This window comes from Condylura cristata, unplaced genomic scaffold (assembly GCF_000260355.1).
Source record: "Condylura cristata isolate star-nosed mole 26May11 unplaced genomic scaffold, ConCri1.0 scaffold00007, whole genome shotgun sequence".
Classification (NCBI taxonomy): domain Eukaryota; kingdom Metazoa; phylum Chordata; class Mammalia; order Eulipotyphla; family Talpidae; genus Condylura; species Condylura cristata.
The window spans coordinates 32662793-32684533 of record NW_004567108.1 but is presented as its reverse complement, the minus strand read 5'-3'; the positions used below and the strand labels follow the sequence as shown (position 1 = coordinate 32684533).

General features: G+C 35.9%; 1 protein-coding gene across 2 annotated transcripts in view; it reads right to left on the bottom strand.

Annotated features, from left to right (window-relative positions):
• Window positions 1-1022: 1022 nt before the first annotated feature.
• SSBP2 (single-stranded DNA binding protein 2) overlaps window positions 1023-21741 on the bottom strand; it is a 245209-nt gene continuing 224490 nt past the window's right edge. Inside the window, exons 13-17 of one of the 2 annotated variants that reach the window (XM_004678159.2) lie at window positions 20475-20545; window positions 17754-17832; window positions 15604-15632; window positions 9667-9765; window positions 1023-3019 (exon numbers count right to left, since the gene is read on the bottom strand). In XM_004678159.2, the coding sequence (XP_004678216.1) occupies window positions 2990-3019; window positions 9667-9765; window positions 15604-15632; window positions 17754-17832; window positions 20475-20545 (308 nt within the window). In that variant the 3' untranslated portion in view covers window positions 1023-2989. The remainder of the gene's footprint in view (window positions 3020-9666; window positions 9766-15603; window positions 15633-17753; window positions 17833-20474; window positions 20546-21741) is intronic. The other variant, XM_004678160.2, reaches the window with a different exon arrangement.

Here is a 21741-nt window from a genome sequence, read left to right as displayed (position 1 = left end):
GAAAAGCACTGGTAGAATTCGGTGAAACTTTCGCAATCGTTAGAACAGTGGAAAACTCTGTCAAAGAAGCAGAGAGCTCTGTCACACAGTCTCCCAGAATATGACGAAAAGGTGTGAACAGATGTAGGGCTTCATCTTGTCCCAAACAGAACTCTTATTTTCGTTTACTGCCTCCTAAACAATAGGAAGTGGTGACTGAACATTCCTGTGAATTGCAGTGAAGTGAGAAGATCATAAAAAACAGAAATGCCTTTTTCTGTATTGTTAACAGGAAAAGGAAGTAGAATTGATAATCTTTTGACAACAGAGAAATCTTACACTTAGATTTTTCAGATGTGCAATTTCCATGCATCTGCAACTCAGTCTAAACAGAAACACCGGTAAAGAGCGCTAAACTTCACCATCAAATCGGGAAGGTGTTATCAGGTTGATGATATCCAGAGGCTTTGTGCCTGGGGCAGCTTTGGCAGAAGAAAGGCAACTAGTTATGAATATACACACCGCAAAGAATCTGACATGTGTCCTCAACTAGAGTGAGTTACACAAAGTACAAACAGTCATAAGGATGTTCTCAGCTATTTTGACACTTTACAACTGCATATTTTATATTTTCAGTATAGTCAAGAATTGCTGATAATACCAATTTACCATATGGTAGATGAGAAAATTATTTGATAAAAAAATTAAATATTCCTTTCCCCAACTATTTCAAGAATAAATATGGCTATTTTTTTTTTTTAAAGATCTGGGTTCAAAGAGTCATTTTGAGTTGATTTCTATGCCTTAAAAATCCAGCTTTACTTTTTTTATGGACCAAATAGGTTAGAAATAATGAGCCCATATTGCAATTTATACGTCAATATTACCCCCAAAAAGAGGTCAAGTAAAATCAGGTTCTTGATTCCTGTGATAATAAATAATACCATCTTAGAAGGCAAATAAAATAGAGTAAGAATCATAACAATGGAGAAAAGAGTCAACACGTTTGAAAATTCTAACATTATAAGATTAAACTCAATCACACGACTGTCAATGCACAATTGTCATTAAAAAGTGAAAGTTAAAATTAATTCTTGGTAGAGTCACATGTGTACAGTGCCATCTTCAGGCTGCCTGGGATTGAGCTGATGATATTTTAGCTTGAATTTTTCAGGAGAGGTTCCTGCAGCTCAAAATTTGCAGCTGTTCTCCACCGTGTATAAAAGCCCTGGGCCTCTGCACACTGTGTGATTAATGGTCACTCATTTGATTAGAGCTTAACTCTAGAACATAAATTTATTTCAGCTTTCCTCTTCAACATTCTGCCAGGCACAGCTGTCATATACACAGCCAAAAGCTTTACTTTCAGAAGGAATAAATCATTATGGACTTGAAAGAAATGACTATCTGGAACCATGAAAATATAGTATATTTTGGCAAGCATACTCTAAATTTTCACTGTAGAGATCATAAGCCAAATCTCTTACCTGAGATTAAACAATACTTTCACAGCCTCTGGAGTTTGTATAAATTGTTTACATCAATGGTTACTTGTACCACAATTTTAACAGAAAAGATCTCCAGCTACTCTCTCAGAATCTAAAATTAAGTCTTCGTATGATTTCAATGTTTGTTTATATTATTACACACAAAAACCACAAGGATCTGGAAAGTTCCACAGAGAAAGGTGCCTTTCTGAGGGAAGTGCTTTTTTCAAACATTAACTCTGAACAATGGCACACTGTAGATTTAGCCTTTGAACTCAATGGCCACATGAAACTAGGTTACTCGTATTACCTCCTCTACATAAAAACTCTAGATCCTGGGACAAAGTACTCTGCTGCCAGTGGCAAGGTGAGCCCAGAGGGCTGGGGACTGTCCCCAGGCTGCATGCCTATCATGTAGGTATTCAGCAAGACAACTGGATAAAAACTGCCCAGAGCTCCCCAGGGATGGTGCAGAGCCTTTACTCCTGGTGATGAAGTCTCAATCATTTAAATGGATTCTCTTTTCAAATGTTCACAGGATGTTTGAATAAAAAATCAGATACCATTTCACATTAGTATGTTCTTAAAATTGTAAGCCCTGGCATTGGTGAAAAGTGACAAGTTTCAAGCAAATGGTTCTGTTAATCACTTCTGGGCTTTATCATGTTAAAGAGAAAATATGTTGCTAAAGTGACAACTCCTGTTTATTGCTGTGGTCTAAGCAATGGGGGTTGATTTTCTATATTATCTAAGACAAAACTATCGATAGCAGTTATTGCAGAAATATACTGCATTAGGCTTCAGGTAAGCTTTTGTTGAAGTATTTTTCCAAAATAAAAAGTACAAAAATACTTTTCACTGAAGGTACCTGAACTGATTTGACATAAAAATGAAGACACTTTTTTTTTTAGACAGTACACTTTGTGATTCACAGGATAACTTGCATCAGACGCAATTTAATGAAAGCTCTCAAATAAGCGATTTTATTCCTATCCATGATTGCAGACATTTACAAAACCATAACATCTGAGTTCACCTTAAAAAATAACTTATATAAAGCAGTGATATACACAGCACAAAATAGTTCAGGGAGGGGCGGAGCAACTTTTAATAATTAAAATGTAAACGTGAAAAAAAGGATGGAATAAAAGTCCCTACTTATTTCTACTTAAGATGTCATGTGATAATATTTTACAATGTCCTGTGGGTCAATGTATGTATGTGTATATGTCTGTATAACATACACATATACCATACATTCTCTTTCCCACACATATACATACACAGATAATTATTTGCAGTTCGGTTTAGGGCAATTCTAGTATGCCGTTCCGTACAGTTGTTTGAATCATGTTTGGACCCGCTTTCTTCACAAAATAGGGGAGAGAGCAGGAAATAAAAAGGTTGGTTTGGTGTGACTGATTCCTTTGTTTAACTGTACACTGTGATGAATAATTTTCTTCCGTAGTAGTTCTGTGAAGGGCTGACTCACTGTGGTTTTCATGAGAAGACTTGGTAATGGATCACACACTCATCGTCATGCTTGGGGAGTACTGGAAGGGAAGAAGAATCTCCTTTTAACAGCAATTATTTTATAGACTGCTAATTTTCCTGGTAAACAAAAATAGGTGCGCATTCTAATGTCTTACAGTCTTCCAAGCACAAAGTTTTAGCGTCATACAACAGAAAAGTAAACTACAAAAGTAACAATAGAATAGACTTGGTCCTGAAATTTTTGGTACTTTCCCTGGAAAGCAGCCACTTTCTTTCTGGACTTGGGTGGTGACAACTTCCCTGTCCTCAGTCTTCAAATAGCCACGTTCTTATTTTGTGGGCACTTGTAGCTGTTTGGGTAAATTCAGTCCAAACTTGAATCACAATGATGTGTGTATGAGGGGGTAATCTTTGCTACCTAGCAGCTAGGCGAATGTGACAGGTGGCCTAACTTTTCTGTACTTCTTTCTTCACCTATAAAATGGGTTTAATATCTACTTTAAAGTTGTTTTTGAGGAGGATTAACTGTAATAAACATTCATCTGATCTTAATGTGTTTTTACTGCATAAAGCATTTAGAAAATTTGAGAATCTGATTTATACTTCAGCATATAAACCTCCCCCAATGACGAGTGACTTTAATGTCAGTCCATAGTCAGTTCTCGGTATGAGTGAGGGCACTGTTAAGTTGCTTATCAGTTTCATCCAGCTGACTAAGTGATAAAAGTGAGGTTTTCAGAAACTTGGAAAAGTGGACTCAACGATTTAGCGAGGATCAAAGAGCAGTTATACCAACTATGCCAGTCTATCCTCATATTCCCTGGGAATGGATTGGGACAGAAAAATTCTAAAGCAGTACTACACAACAGAAATTTCTTCAATGAGACACACGTTCTATAATTTGTTATCCAATATGAGGTATCCAACAGCACATGTGGTTACTGAGCACAGGAAATGTGCTTGGTACAACTGAGGATTTCAAAATTAAATACTTAAATTATTTAAGTTTTAACATCCCTGTGTAACTGGTGGCCACCAGATTCAATGTCAGGGTTCCAGATCTTCTAGAATCAAATTGAAAATGGTTCCAGGTGAAGAGTTTCTAGATCAAAATGTAAAAATATGAGCCCTTAGATACTTTAAATGTCATTAAAATTCTGTGAGGACCATAGCAAATGGAATTTACTTCAACGTGCTACTAGATTGCCTCATGGAAAGACAGTGGTCCTAGGCTGTAGGGGCTTATTAAGGAACTGTGATGATCTTGGCAAGGGGAGCATAAGCTTTTGGAAAAGGAGTAGACAGAACAGCATGGAGTGAATTCCAATTGGGTGGAAGTAACATAGAGACCAGAAATCAAGTGTAAGCTGTGCTTTCAGATAAGGACTGATTGATAAACCAAGAAAGCAGGATTCCCTAGAGGAGACTGTAGGTGACAGCAGCCAGCAGGCAGATTTCTGGGCTTGAAGTTACCAGAAGTAGAACTAGGTTCAGACAAAGCCCCCACACTGTTATTGGGTAAAGGTGGAGAAATAGGCCTGGAAAGTGGGTCCGTGAATCATGTGGTGGGAACATTCACACTTTCAACACAGGTCAAATCAAGTAAAACCTACTTGTTAGTCATTTTCAACCTCAAATTTCCTTCCCGTAGAGGAAAGTCTAGTTATGTCTTAAAGGGAGTGAATAAGGTGATTAAAATGGGGAGAGGCCAGGGAAGAGAAGCAGGATTCTGTTAGACAAGAAACCCTCTTCCTCTTCACTCTTGAGAATGGGCACAAAAAGCAAAGCAAAACCAAGCCTAAAACCCAAAGCCCCAAGCAATCATAAGCAAGGACTGAGGAATGACAACACTTCAGTGAACCACCCCCAACCTGACAAAACAGGGTCCTGTTTTGGTATCTGACTTGGAATCAACAAGAAAACAGATATCAAAGTTTTATTAAAACCAGGAAAACTTAGAGACTATAGCAAAACAGACACACATATCTATGCATCTATAGTGTTATTTACAAACAGACTGATGGCTTAAGCAGTTCTGTCCAGTGGAACTTTCTTGATGATACTTCTGTGCTGTGCTGTCTGATACAACAGCCATTGTCACAAATGGCTTCTGTTTTTCTTAATGTGTATCTGGAATAACAGGGATTAAACATTCTTGAATTTTTCAGTTCATTTATGTTATGTGACTTCGGAAATGTAGTTCAAAATACAGCTATGATTATATACACAGCTGAAAGTATGCAGGCCAACACGGAGAGTATGGATGTACATGTATGTCCACATGTGCGCACACCCCTCTGTGCCTCTCCTGTTACAAAGCATGCTTGTTGGGTGCTACCGTCTGTTAGCACTGGCAATCATTAAGACAGCTCAATAGTACATGTTAAAAAACTTACATAAATCTTACAAAAAATAAACTTGATAAAAGTAGGGTATAGCAAGAGAAAAAAAGGACCAATTTCAATCTAAAAGAATGGATGCATCAGCTCCAAGAAACACAACTCGGGGAAAACTAGCAAGCGTACAAAAGAATTTTTGAACAATACAAGCAATTGCAAAATGATGCTCTGGGCATACGTGCTCCAGTCAAGCAGACTGCAGCGGCGTGTGGCTGCCACAGCAATGTACTTTTGCATTAAGACTGTCAGCTGCTCATGTGCTGTTGCCTTTTGAAACTTTTCAACTAAAATTAAGGAAAGTCACAGAATATCTAGGAAAACTGAGATGATGTGCAAGTGAGGAGTTTTGCCACTAATTAATGACTATTCCTCAAATAAGAAAAGCAGTGGCTGGCTTTGCAGGAGTAAAGGAAGAAGAGGTGTTAAATGGGGTATCAACTTAGAGACATAAAACATTCATGGCGAGCATCCCGAGAGACTCTACGGTGTTCCTGCTGTCCTGCTGCATCGATATGTGATGACATGTTGTAGTGCATGTGCCAAAATACTGCAGTATCAGGTTGCCCTCTTGCAAAACTGTTCTGCGAATTTGATTCTTCTCAATCAGGTGATAAATTGCTTTGACAACATTACTGTTGGGTAAAATCAATATAACTAACTATTTAGACATATGCCAACATGTTACTTTTTATTTAAAATGCATTTTTTTGTGGTGGCATGTCTTGGTATGAACTAGAGAATTTGCAGTTTTACCCTTCAGCATTGTGTTCCCAGACCATGAAATCAATCAGTATCTATTAAATCTCTGAACACTATGCATGAACTCCTGTCTATATACTTTAATACTGCTGTTCTCACTACATTTCTAGTTCTAAGCATCTATAGAGTTAATTTTCTTAGTGAGAACTAATGTAGCTACTTTGAGCTAAAGCAAATTTAGTATTTGTAAGGGTGTATAATAGGAGATAATTTACCACCTTCTTTCTAATCCCTATTTGATGCCATGATTTCAATATCTTAAATGCCATTAATTTTAGTATTAAAATCTGGCTATAGTTTAATACCACGGAAAAAAGTCTGCTAAATTATTTCAAGAAATAAGACTAATAGATTTTTTGAAGCATAAAAACTATTTTTTTTGAACTAAGCCTTTTTTGTATTCTGTATTTTCAAGCATCTTACAGAGATTGAACACTAGGGGGCATCTGTTTCTTGAAATAAAGGTTTAAGATTAAAAAGAAGCTGAACAGAGAAACATTTTTTGATTCACACTTTTCTGGGTAATGTGTGTTAGCATTGCAAGGTTTCTGACTCTGTACTGGGCACTTCCTGTTTCTCTGTTCAGTGACTAGGATAGTGGCTGGGACATGATAAACATCAGCAGGGGTTCACAGTGGTCTCAAACCTCCTGTTTATCAAGACAGACTGGTAAACCTTCAAAAGGCAAACTGCTCAAAATCCCAAATTTCAGAATTTTGTGCATTCAAACATTAGACTCTGCATGTTCATGTACTAGCAGATGTTTTCTTTTTGAGCTCCTCAGTTGCTGTGCTGGGACAGTAAAGCTAACGCGCTGGAAGTACCTGGTCTATTTACTTATTTCAAGCCTTCATTTGTCAGCGCTGACTGTCTTTGTCTTTTCTCATTTCTTTACCTGTATAACGGGCCTAAACGAAAACCTGTGTTGTTCCAGGGAGGCGACTGTTAGAAGGGCATCACTGAAAGCAGGGCTGACCTCCGCCCAGATCCCCAAAGAACGGAGCAGCCAGCAAGGGCTGCTTCCAGGCTGCCCTACCCTCGTGGGGGTGACTTTCCTGGCAGGGAGGAGAGAGGTAGAGTTGAGGGGACTGTAGTTTGCTTCTAACTCTGCATTTTACTTCCCACTTAGCTTAGAAGGGTACTGAGCCTGGGCCAGGAGTCGCTGGGAAGAGCCCTGCTCGGTCCTTCATCTCTCTGCTCACATTCACACAGGACCTGCTATTTTGCCTGTGCACCTCAGCTGGTGTTTATTCTGCACAAAGACGTTTTTAAAGTTCTTATATGTATCTGTTACTTTCCATCCCATGGAGAGTTTTTTAAATCGCTCAGTATTATTGAGAAACAATTAACCAATTACTGTGTAGATACAAGGTACACAGCCTGATAGTGTGGTTTATATCTGTTGTGAAATGATTACCAGACTACGTAAGCTAACCGCCATCTTCTTATAGAGACAACATTAAAAAAAAAACCAAAAAACCAAAAAACAAAAACAAAAAACTCCTTGTGATGAGGACTCTCTTGGCAATTTTCCTATCTATCATCCAGTTTGTGAGCTGCGGTCACCAAGTGGCACACTGCATCCCTAGAATTTACTTGTAACACATCTGATAACTGTACTTTGTATATTTTGACCACCTTCCTCCTTGGTCCCCCTATACACAGCTCTGTGATTCGGATTTTTGGATTTTCTTCTCTGATGAAGGAACTTTCGATGCCAACTGAGTTGGTCACCTCTTCCAAGTGTTAAGGAAGGCAGGCATCGCCTCTGCCCAACCTGTACAGGGAGGAGCGGGCACATTCCTCTTTTCCTCATTCCTAGATATAATCACCTGGAAACTTAACAGTTTTTTTTTTTCTTTTGCAATCCCACATCACCAGTTTCTTCTGTTGCTTCAGAACACCGGGCTTGTACCTGTTGTGGCACTGTCAGTTGGACATATGACTCCGTTGGGCATGCTTTCTTCTCAGGTGTATCCTCAGAGCTGAGGTGAGGTTACTCAGCTCCGAGTACTGTCCTTACCTAATGCTCTACCTCCAGCAGGCCCAATGAGTGCTGAGCTCACTGATGAGTACCACACTCTCCACTGATTTAAATCATTTTACTGTTGGGAGAACTAGCTGAAAAAGAAATGCCTCTAATGAAAAAGGGTGATGTTCACTAATTGATTAACATTAATGTGTCTGTGGCTTTGACCCAAACTATAGGAAAAACCAATCTAAAAAATAATTCCCATAATCCTAAGCATTCATGAGTTCACGTCATAGTTTCACATGTTTTCTGGTATTTCCTCTTCACCGACAGGCTGCTCTTCAGATTTCTTTCTTTATATGAATCTTCATTTGTACCCTCTTTGACCTCACGGATCATATATATGATTACAAACATGGAAATGAAAGAAACATACTGAAAGATCAGCCCGGTTGAGTTTTAGCAGAAGTCTAAAAAGCAGGTCAGTAGCAAGATGTGAAAGAAGCCTTAGCACCCTCAGGCTCGGTTATGTCTGGGGAAGGGCCCCACCCATGCTACGGGCAAGTAGCCCCTCAGTCACGTGCTGAGGGCGCCGCCTGGAGGGAGGCTGAGTTAGGGTGGAGTGAGGAAAGTTGTCTCTTCTGTCTCTGAGTAGCTGGCGGCTCTCCCATCACCATTTTAATGATGGTGATATGTGTGGAAGCGCTGATCTTAAGAAGATGAAATGAGCTTGGATTTTGAAATCCCTTATGCTATATTCCGATTCAGTAATGCTTGGCAGGGAAGGGCGTCAATGCCCTAACACCGCTTTTCTAGTCAAGAATGCTCAGCGCCAGCCCGTACAGTCTTCCTGATCCACTAGGTCTAGGGAGAATTCTGGGATACGGAATTTTAAGTAACACTTTTGGTGCTTCTACTGTGAAATATTAGTTTAAAAACAAAAACCACTGTGTTATGTAATAGCTCTTCCTGATTGGCTGTCTATAGGGCCTAGCATATTGCTCTGGTCTGTGTAAGCACCAAAGTGTTACAATAAAAAATTTTTATTTGTTCCTGTCTATTTCTATGAAGAGGTAATATTGCCTTTGCTTAATACTCTGATCATACTAACACAGGGTAAATGTCAACAACTGGTTTAACAGATCACCAATACATATTGGCTGTCAGTCTCGTGAGGTCTACTGCACCAAGGTGAGGACAGTGTGTACATCTTAGAGATAATTTTCAGAGCCTACGGATAGCACTGAGAACATATGTGGCTTTTTAGCCACCCCAGACATTTTGATATGAAAACTTGTAAAAATTATCAAACACAACCTGTTCCTAGTTGTTCTTTTAGAGTGGGTGGATATTCTCGACTAGAAAACTGGTATTAAAGTTTTTTGTTTCTATAACTGCACAGGAGTACAAAGTTTAGTCTTCAATTTCTTCAAATATTTCATATAAAGGGTTCCCCTAACTTTTAAAAGATCATCCTATTGAACTCTAGGTAGACTAAATGCATAAAGCTGCTATTTAACAGAAGAGCTTCAGAAATAAATTCTGGATATAATAAAATAGATAAGGGAATACTTACACTCTCACTCTGAAAAGGATTTAAGAAATTTCCCCCCATTTCGCCATCATCCCTTGGAGTGCCCGGTTGATTACTCAGGCTCATATTATTAGGAGAATTCTGTAAACAAGATTTAGAAAACAAGGCATTGATGAAGATTTTAATTTCCTTTTTACATTGTACTATTTCAAAAACGGAATCTATAGCAGAATCTCTTAAGGACAAAGCAGACTTATATTTTAATCTTGGGCTCCTACCATATATTCCAGTTAGTTTTTTGCACTTTGACAGGTACCAATGTGTTCCCAAAATTAAGGGAAAAAAAAAAAGTCCAAAGTAACCTGATGAGACTATTTTCTTAGTCTCAGAATCGGTATTCACTCGATTTTACCCTCAGTTCACTGAGTTCTGAGAACTCTGGAGAATTTAAAAACCTTTCCAGGCAGGGGCATGATGAAGACTCTTCACTGGCAAGGCACGGTGGGCCAACTGTCCCCTGGTAATTGCATTCATCAAAGTTCAATAGTCACCATTCGAGTAAACAGTTCCCTTTAATTCTATACTTACAGAGTAACACTATTTTAAGTTTTTTTTCCCCCTTTCATTTGGAACGTAAGGAATAAAGGAAGACAGTAAACTATAGTTAAAATCAAGAGTAATACCTCAGGGCAGGGATTCGGATATATTTTTAGTTGAAAAAAAGGCTTGACAGTAAACTGCTTTAGAACCTTTTCTTACAGCAGTAGCTCAAGGTAAACTTGAAACAATCCTTTCAGATGAAATTGTGTTAGTGATCTAATCAAATTTGTTAGTCACACCTTGCTGCATGTTCTAGTTAAATGTGCTAGTTTCCTTATGATTGACTTTCAGCTGTGCAAGTTCATCTGATGCTCCACACCAGTGGGAAATACACAATGACATTGGTGTGTAAGGTGTGTACACAGAACTGCATCTGTGATGTGAGAGATTTTCAGAGATCAATTTATTGACTTACCAAAAATAAATTTCAAGGTTAATTTTCTTTATTTCAAATGAAAGACTTTAGATATTTTCCCTAAGTATTTCCATTTTATTTTTCAATGAGTTTTGAAGGTTTCTTAAAGAAAATTGCTCTAAGGCTTTTTACTTAACTAAAAGCAAGTTGTGTCATAAAATTAAAATTTCATGAATGAATCATTTCCAGAAGAATGTACGCATTTTTAGAATATGGCTAAGCTGTAAAGCAGGTAGATGAGCCGGTGAAAATACAGCTCGTGTCTGGTCCTGCTGTGCACCCCACAGGCAGGATCTTTGAACAAGGATCTTCTGAAGTCCACAGGAACACGATTTGCCAACGAAGCCCAAGGGCTGGAGAACCATAGTTTAATAGCATCAAGAAGATGCTATTTTTTGATAAAACTTTTCTCTGAAAATGTTTCCCAAGCATACAGAAATGCAAATATACTCTGAAATGAATAGCGATGACATTATTTCTGGGGGAAAAAAATTTAAGTATTTAAAGTATATTGTTTTATGGCTCGTTGACTTAAAAGTTCTTAATCAACTGTTCTAAAAACTAGAATGATAAATAATGCTGACTTAGTGCAAAAGGAAAACTAAATTTATAAAAAATATTGTCAGATTTACCCAAAATCTGTAAGTCCTTTCAGTGGTGGCAGATTTTTGTCCTTTTGCACATAGAGGAAAATCTTGGAAATGAATCATCGAACATAAGATAGGTGTGTATGTATGTGAAGATGCGATTGCAAATCGCATGCTTTCACTTTTTAAATAAATGAAATGAGTCCTTATCATTTTTGTGGAACAGTCACATTGCCAGAGGTAAACCTGCCCTGGGAGGAACAGCTTATCTTTCCTTTGTGGAGGGTCGGTCTCTGCTGCATTTATGCTGAGTAACAGTTCTTGATTTATAATCCTGACAGTGTTGCTAATTTCAAATATGATTTGATTCAGTGTTGATTTTTAAAATACTCAAAATGTGAAAGTAGCACTTACGTTCCCCCTGTGATGCCCGTAGCATGGATGCCTCAGCGTTATGCATTTATTTTAGGGTGGGGGGTTTAGGGACTTTGAGAGGAAGATTAAGCACTACACTTAAGCATGTGCAACCTAGTTAATACCAGATTTCTTAAGCTGTTTCTGTCCAGTTTCCTCATTGGGAATCTTGAAACTATAGGACAAATGTTATAAAAACAATGGAAATTTTTCATTGGAAGTTTCAGAGAAATTGTGTTGTCCACAATTGACATGATGAACATGTGGACTAAAGATACACTTCAAGCTGGCATCTGGGGCACAGCCAGGGCAGTGGTTTCCGACACAGCCCCAAGCAGGGTAGGAGGGTGGCGATGAAGAATGTAGATGTTACATTTAACTGCAGTTGTGTGTGCAAGGCGAGAATGCATGGCATAACTTAGACTGGGTTAAAAGGCACTCCAACTGCTGAGCACTAACTGAGGACAGGGAGTGTTAAAGGACGCAAGATTACTTTTAGCAACATCACGTACCTGGTTGCATTTCTTATTGCACAGTTAAGGTTTAATATTCACCACGTGTATTCTTAGAATTTACCTTGAAAAAGTACCATGAGGATTATGCTGATCCCATCTTCAAGAAATTTTATTACATTCTCATTCATTCTCCCATCAAAAGGGAGTGTTTTACTCTATGATGTCCTATATGAACATCACAAACACAATTTTTTCTGCCTAACACATTTAATTCTCTTAGTCTCCTGATTTTATCTTGCAAGTATTATTCCATATCACCTGTTGATTAGTAAATTATTGTCCCTTTTCCCACCTAGCCTCAGAAATTGTTTCACACCTCTTAGCTACTAAGAAAAGAATGAACATATGTAGAAATTTTGGTTCTGTCTGTAACTAGAATGAAGTGATATTTACATTATTTGAAGTCCTTTGGGAAGTGGATTTTGATTTTTTTTTTCTCCTCCTCACAGACAGCTAATACCAAGCTTTATTAAGTGCTATTTTGAGTCTGCTGGCCCCTCAAAAGAACAAGCTGCCAGTTGTGGTTCTCCCAGGGGTACAACTGAGCCGGGACTTGGGCCACACTCCTGAGATGATAGTGAGAGCTAGAATTGTCGATTCACTCCCCTGTGAATGGTGTGGGATCTTTAAGTGGAACTACAGTTCTTGAGGTCAGAAAGCTTCAGCTGCAAAGACTCTTTGATAATTTATTAAACATAGATCAGATCCTTACTTTTTTTTTTTTTTTAAGCTCCAAAATGGAGAAAACATTGTAGTGTGAACTGCAGGATTTATTTGTCTTCCTTCTAAGAAAACCAATTATGTTTACTCTCTACCCCTAAAACTTACTCAACCCCTAAAACAACATCAAGGGAAAATATTTTTATTTGATTAAGTGGGTGACTTCTCAATGACAAGAAGATGAAAAAAAGTCACACCTCATTTTAAAAATGACTTCTAAACTAAAGGTGCATTCGAGAGGTATGTGTAGGAGTTCTACTAAGTAGTCCCCAACTGTGCAAGAAATAATTTAGTCTTCATTTGGAGCTTTTAATGCACTTGCCACAGTAGCCGTGCTAAGGTGGACAGCTGATAGCGAGTTCCTACCCGAGTCCACAGAAGAGAATACAGCTAACGAGAGGGGTCTGTGCTGACCTCTATTGGTCTTATCAGATGAAAATCACTTGATTTTCAACAATTTTATGAAATAGATAAGAAATGAACTGCAAGCTCCATATAGCTAACAGAATGAAGCCTTAGAGAAATTAATACTTTGTACACAACTTGCTAGAAGAACAGGATTGCTTTTCAATTCAATACTATTTTTTTTTTAATTTACCTTACATGGAAACATACTCAATTTTATCCACTTTATAATAAAGTGGAAAAAGAACTGCAATAGTACTAATAAACAATGCATGCAATAGAGTAGTAAGATAAAATATGTCATGCTGGTATTTCTAGTGGGAGAACTAGGAAGATGTAACAGGAGATTTGTAGAGGGATGAGCATAATGAATAGAAGAAAATAGGTGGAAAGAAACGAATCCAGGAGACTAGAAAAGGGAGGAGTTTCTTGAGATTGTTGCCCCTGTGCTGGAAAAGAGGTGAGGTAGGAAACAGTTCGTGAACATGTGCTACCTTGGAGTAATCTAATGACATAACTAGTCTGGCACGGGAAGAGTTAGGTGGCAACTAGTCACTTCTAATACATCACAGAGTGGTGTTTGGAGATAATTCTTATGTTAATTTCAACATATTTGAACTTTGCTTAGTAAACATTTTTCCTTATTTGTATTTGTTCTCCTCAGTTATATGGAGCTGCTTGAAGGGAGAGACCGTATCTTGTTTATCCTTGGGTTTTCTGGGCCCCGCAGAAAGCCTTGGTGCATTTGTTCACTGAATAGAGGAACTCCTGCCCAAGTATAAACCACTTAAGGACAGAGATTATGTTTTAAAGAAGTGTTCTTTAATCTCCTCATCATGTACAATGCGATATTCAGTGCACAAAAGTACACAATGGGTGGCCAATTAATGCTCAGAGAATAAGCATGAGGTAAGAGAATGTTATCAGCAATAGTCAGTGTTGTGGAAAAACATGTCTTTGGTAATAGAAAAGGGAAAGGAAGCATAGAAGAAATATCAATAGGTCTGATATGAGGTCAGATTAGAAGATGGTCTTTAACTTGTCATTATGGTTCTATTTAAAAATTTTTAAAATGCTCAATCAATTACCATGTAATTTCTCATAGAACTTCTACACTGATCAAATTACAAGGTTGCTGGTGGGAATTTTAGGAAGTGGCTTATACCATCTGCATGATCCAACTATAATAACTATTTTTAGATACTAGAATATGCTTCTTTCATGTAACATTAGACATTTTACTAGTGACCACAAAGCACAATTCAGCCAACATCAGTTGTTGGATAGTCAAGGTAGCCAACACAATCACAGCCAGTTGACTTAGGGGCCTCAGGGAGAAGTTACTAAAGGACTTGCATAGTGAGTCTTATTTTGAAAATAGGATTTTTTTTTTAAGGTTTACATAATACTGTTTTATTTTTTATTTTATTTTTTGCAGAGGTGAGCTAGAACATGTAGAACTGTCAAGGCCACACAGTCAGACAATAAAGATAGAGTGTTAGGGTGCTAATTAAACTTCTTTTTTTGGTCTCATGTCTTAATTTTAAAGGTTGTGTAGCTCAGTCTTTGGCAAGAGGCATTTTTCATTATTATACCGGAATGTAAAATATAAGTAGAGTGAAAGTTGAAGTTATCCTTTACTGAATTTCTGTATTTGTTGATGTAAAGCATACATATTTTAGTAGCAGTTAAGAATTAGGTCTTAATAGTCACTTAACTATACTTTTGACTCATAACTATATGAAATTTGTCATGACCGAAAAATATTTAGTATTCATTTTCAAAAAAATGTTAAGGCCTCTTAGAGCAAATGATTAATTTTCAATATTCAAACTACTGGAGGAGAAAAATAGATACATACTACTGGAAGACTTATTTTCCTACTTGGACTCACATTTTTCTGTAATATTTTCTTACTCTAGTTTAAGGAATGATCAATATAATTGAGATTATCAACATTACCACATGAAACTTCAAAAGATGAATGTATAAATGCAATGCCTTTATAACTTGTAATCACTTCTTTAAATTTACATATATTGCTCTAGACTTTTTACATCTTCAAATGATTAAGCTGTTTTACAAAACACGTAGCATCAGATGATTAACATAGTTATTACTTGAGTATCAGTCATGTATAGCATATTCTATAAATGAATCTCAGCATGTTTATAAATATGCTTAAGAGTCTTTCAACAGGTCATATACATTAATGTTTTTACCTTCTAGTTATCTCTGGCTACCTACTTTCAAATACTTAAACAAAACTCTAAGGATACTTTAGTAATCCTAATGAATGTTCCACGGAAAACACTATACTCACCTTGGAAATACTGTCCATATCTCCTGAGCCTGAAACAAATTATGAAAAGAAAACCTTTATTAGGTAATGAATTTCCTTTATAAATTAAGTATTCCTTTATTGTAAATAATTGCTGTGCACAGTATGTTTCCAGTATAGATCAGCTGAATTTTTTCATCTTATAAATACCCTTTTCTATTGCATAGTAAGTATTGTTGATGGCAAATAATGGCAGTTATTCCTCCAGTTCCCAATTACCTACATTTTGTAAAGGCAGAGTTTTCAAGCATCTATCATAAATTCCTAATAGTGAAATATTAGAGAGCTCATTTATATAACTAAGTTCAAAATTTTAGAATGTATGCATATGTACATTATATAATTTATCAAATACAATAGTGAGAGATCATATAAAGTTTTTCTGAAATGATGCTTCTAAATTTGATAAAATATGAAATGAACACTTGCAACAATACCTGAGCCAAATTTACTATATTTGTCAAACCAAATAAAAATCCATTAATAAAAATTTTAAAAAGTAACAAATTTACAAAGAGTTTAAACACAATATTGTAGTTGTACTTTGATTCTTAGGAAATTCCTTAAGGAATCACACATAAAGAAGAATAATCAAATCTTTGTCATGTTAGCTTATTTTTAACTATTTTAACAATTATCCTGGTATAAAATTATTGTAATTTAATAGGATTACATTCAGTTCAGTCACAAGTCAATAAATTCTAAAGTTTATAAATAGGTATAATAAATTTTAAATACTGAATACATGTAATTACATGTATATATAAATACATACAATGTTCATTATAGAAAATATAAATTATATCCAATTAAGCCATATGCTCAGCATACGTGAAGCTCTTCTGCCGATTCTATTCTAGTGAATAACTGAGAAGCTTCTTTGACCAAATGACATCTTTGTGAATGTTTTGTGAAAATATTGGAAGTAGATTTTCGCAACAAGCTAGAAGGTAACATTCCATGATGGTAGTATCCACAGAATTTTGTGTGATGATAGAAATGTTTGTGTGTCCATTATGGTGACCACTAGCTACACATGGCCCTGTGCACTAGTTGATGTGTGGCAGTGAAAATGGTTAGAACTTGAAATTCTATTTAAAGTTAAATATTCACACTTAGTTATTGGCCACCATAGCTGGGCAATACAAATGAAGACTTTAAAATGCTGGGAAAATAAGGATGGGTCCTTAAAAGCACAAAAATCTATCAAAACGTTGCCAATAACCTCATGATTATTGACGTTACATAGTCTTTCAAAGCGTTGAAGGGTAACATTTCTTGACCTTGGGTGGGGTTGTGACTGTGTAATTTAAATCACTCATGGATATAATTTATCCAATTGAAGTAAAAGTCCCTGTTCAAAAGGAGAAAAATATCATAAATCTCTATCTACTTTGTCAACTTAGTTTATCATTGTTAATAATTATCTGAATATAAAGTAAATGTTTTTTATGGTTTTGCCTTCAGCCTGCACACACATATGTACACATACACACTCGTGTATGTGCTGTGTGACCTACTCAATTTTGTAGCACTTGTTTATTTCTCACTATTGTGAAAGATTTTGTTCACCTTGCAGATAATTGTTTTCATTGGTAAGAAGAAATTTCAACCACTAGTCAAGAGAAATAAATACACTTGAAATTAGGTTATCCTGAATACATCTTGGGGCAGTATTCTCTCAAGAGTCATTCAGAGTATTTGGAATATGATAACTAATTTTAAACCACAACATTTTTGCAAATAACTGAAGTTTCTCTGAGACTGTCTGTGACTCTTTGGAGAATAAGCATCCAACTGGAGGACCCTGCCATCCTGCAGGTGAGGGTACATGTTACACATGCCCAAAAGCAAGTTTTTCTGCTTAACATAAAAGACATGTTTTGAATAATGAGATTAAATACCTGTGAATATGAGTTAGGGTAGAGCAATTATCACACTTCTGATTTTTAAGTGATTACATCATTACAATAAACCTGTCAATTAAACTATAAATTTGATGTAAAAGTTGGAGCATTTCAGAACGAGTTGTAATGGAAGAATGCTGAGAACATTGCAAACAGCAGTACCCACTTGAATAGAGTTAAGGTTTTGTCTGTCTTACTAGTAAACATCAAACTTCACATCCTTACCTAAAGAGCCATTCATGTGATGTGACTCCATGCCTCCTAATCCACCCATAGGACCGTCTGACCCAGGGCCCATTGGAAACTATTTAAAAGATGAAGAAAACGACTATGATCACATTGAAAACAATTGTCTAGGTCAAAGTTACATCTGTGTTTGATATTGTAAGACACTTCCACAACTTTTTATTTTCACGTTATGGGGATTACATTTTCCTAGATTTTTTTTTCATCCTTCAAGATCCTCTATTGCCCTGTTTCCTCGATCCCATCAGTTATAAGTGCTGCATCTTCAGATGCTGTCACTTACATCCAAATTTTCTTCTAACATCCTCAACTAGAAAGCATATCCCAATACAAATGGGAAGACAGCATTCTCTTCTATGCTCTTGACAAATCTTGCTATTATAAAATCAGAGGCAATTGTTAAGCTTATTAATAAGAATAATTGAATATTAACTTTTCTTAGCAATCTACTTTTGTCCAGATGGATATAGTAAATAATTTGATTTTATAGGTAGAATACACCTAGCTCCTGGGGATAGCTAAGTATAGCTAAACTCTTAGCTGAATAGTATCAGTTCAATGACAGCAGACATTCAATAGCAGTTATAGTAACATTTTCAAAGTAGTGGCATTTTATTTTTCAAGTGAAATTTTATATTGGAAGCCTTACATATAAAAGACATGAGTGGATAGGTCATGACAGGCCTGCTGCTAGGGTCACTGAACATCTATTCGTTACTTCCCCCTTATTTTCTAGAAATCTGGACCCCAGTTTGAACACAAATTATTTATAATTGCGCTTATAGTTAAGACAGCCTACTGAAAACACTTGCTCTTAAAATTTCCTATGTTTACAGCATTCCTTCCATGTTGGATGTGGTATGAGTGAATACATGTGGATCTGTGTGGCGGTGGGGTAGTAGTGGTGGTTATTAATCACACTTCTGGTGGGAGGACTGTCCTCAGCAGACAGCCTGCCTAGCAGCAGCGACGTGTGGAATGCAGCTGTCTTTCCATCACCAGGAGCACACAGACTACATGCTTATCAATGCTCTCAGGATAAAGCCGATATTGTTGAAGATTTTGTTGCTCGAGAACAGATTGATTTTTCAGTAAACAACTTGTAATATGTATGCTTCAAATGATAGGCCTAAGAAATTAACTTTGAATTTAATTGTTACTTAGCTTCGGTGAACACCATAGTTTAGATCTGGCCTGAGAGGCTGGTGCTGATTAGGTGAATAGCCTTGAACTTCTTGGCCCTAATACCTGCCCCTGCCAACCCTTGTACCCCACCTTGCCATAGTATTTTTAAATGACACTAAGCTACAGGTTTCTGTGTTTAATGGACATAAAACTGCAGTCCCAGCTCTTAGTAGGTGTTTACTTTTACTACCTCAGGCTGAGATAACAGCATTTGGAAAAGTGACATGTTCATCTACTTTTCTTGGATCTCTTATCTCTGTATCAAATTAGAGAACCAGAATGGAACATACTTGGAAGATAACTAAGCTGCCTACAGAAATGTCTTCAGTACCATATGCTCTTGGTTTCTTCCCTATTCCCTTCTTTTAAATATCAAGTTTTAAGAAATAAAATTGTAATAGGATGGGCTTTTCTATATCTTTGCTACATTGTACATTATTCAACGATCTTTTAAGAGCTCCATGAAAACACTTTTTAGACACTGCTCATAGGAAATTTTTATTCCTGAAAACAATTTGATTCTTTAGAGAAATCTGTGGTAATTGAAGGCAGGGCTGCTTAACAGAACTAATATGCATGCACAAATGTGAACTAATAAGAAACTTTAGGTTTACCAGTAGTCATGTTTTAAAACAACAAAAAGCAAGAGAAGTTATTTACCTTATTTATTTACCTTAAATATCAACTGTTATTCAACATATAGCCAATATAAAATTTTTAACGATATTTCACATTTTTATACTAAATTCTCAAATGCCAACATTTTATGCTTAAAGCACATTTCATTTTAGAGTAGCCATAATTCAAATAACATATTGGGCAGAATTTAAAGTTTCTCTGCTTTCACCAACAGGATGTTCAATTGTAATAATTATTTCATTTCTGGCTTTCAGTACACTTACAAAGTTATTTTTATGTCTTCTGATTTCTCTTTGATTTGAGCTACTGTATATCCCTAATCTATTATACTATTACAAGTTTTAAATGTAGATTTTATATCATAAATGTTGCTCCTGTCCATAGAAAAATCATGAACATATACTTTATTAAGGACATTCACAGTATTTCTGTTGCACTGCGTCATGGCTCCATGTATTTCAAGTAAACTCCAGATTTCAAAAATCTAAGGAAAAGCATAATCAACTTCCTAGTTCATTTTCAAGATTATAAAGTCTATGACCACAGTGAGGAAGCTCATTGTGAGCTTTACATAAATGACTGCACATTCCCAGTAATTCTCAAATAACCAGTATAGATTAAGAGCACTATCGAATATTTGGTAAGTGATCAGGTCCAGTTTCAGCTTAACATTTATGTTACAGAGCTGTGAGATTTCTTGTGATGTTTTGTATCATATTTTTCAACCTAGAATGCAAAATGTGTTTTTGATATCTGTTAAGCTCATGGATAATAAATATACACTTCAGCAGTAGCCAGGAAATGAAAGACACTTTGGTGTTTTTTTTTTCCCCCCAGTATATTTGAAGACAAACTAACAAAAAAATGTATATTTACATTAGGCCTGTTAGGTCCAGGAGGTACTGCATTCATTAAAGTATACATGTTGTCTCCAGAGTTGGTTGAATCTGAAATAAAATATTAATTAAAATCTTTCTTTGTAATCTTCATGCAAGTCATCAGAGCTATAATTAAAGATTATCTAGACAATATGAATAGTTGCAATGCTTGAAGTAGGCATTACTGATGTCCACGAACACATATATGTAAGTCATTTTCTGACCCAGAAATATTTATTCTGGGGTTGTGTATTAGGAATTTGCTCAATCACTTGAAGGACATTACTTTAAAAAAAATCTAAGAAAACCATATAGTAAAGTGTGAGTATTTTCTTTTGAAAAACAAGATACCATTTAAAAAAATGAACTCTAAGCAATATATATGTATACAGATAGCAAAAATTCTTAAAATTCAGATTTGGTCACTTTTCAGTTGTCATTTCCATAGATTTCTTACACACCAATTTAATACAAAATGTATTTAGGGAATAATTAGTAAAAGCTGATAGATCTGGTTTAATTCCAAAGGAAGGGATTAAATCAATACTATACAATTAGAATGAAAGCGACCTAGCTTGAAGTAAAAGGTAGTTTCCTCTACTTTATCACTGGATAAAAATTTTACATTCATTATATTCTTGAATCATTATAACAATAATTGATATCCATTTAATATTATTTAAAATGTTACATTTCATGTCTATTAGTCAAGTGCTAATTAAATATCTGAATATATATGATCTTATATAAACTAGAATGAAAAGCTAAATGTTAATATTTAGAAAATATTAGTTAAAATATTTTCTATTAGAAGTATTTAGTTTTCTCAAATGTAACAGGTCTATTTTGAAAAAGGTATGTTCCAGATGTTCAGTTTTGATTCAAGGTAGAAAATAAAGAGACTTATTTTCTCATGGCAATAATCACATAGGGGGAAAAGGGCAATTATTTTCATTTTGTGTGTGTGTATTTACTTACTAGATATTAGTTTATTGTAGTGTATATCACATACAGCACAGGTTAGCACAGTACTTAATAGTATTGTGTAAACCATGATTTATTTTTTTTACTTCTTAATACAGCACACTACAAAAAGTTAAAATGCCTATCTCATATTGATCCTTATTTGTTTATATTAAATATGGTTCTCATTAACTTTTATAGCCTTAACTGTTTTTATATCCAGATGTTTGATTAACTCTGAGCAACCAAAGTACAGCAGGCTACTGTTCTTTCCTGCATGTGATTAAACTTTTCCATCTTCA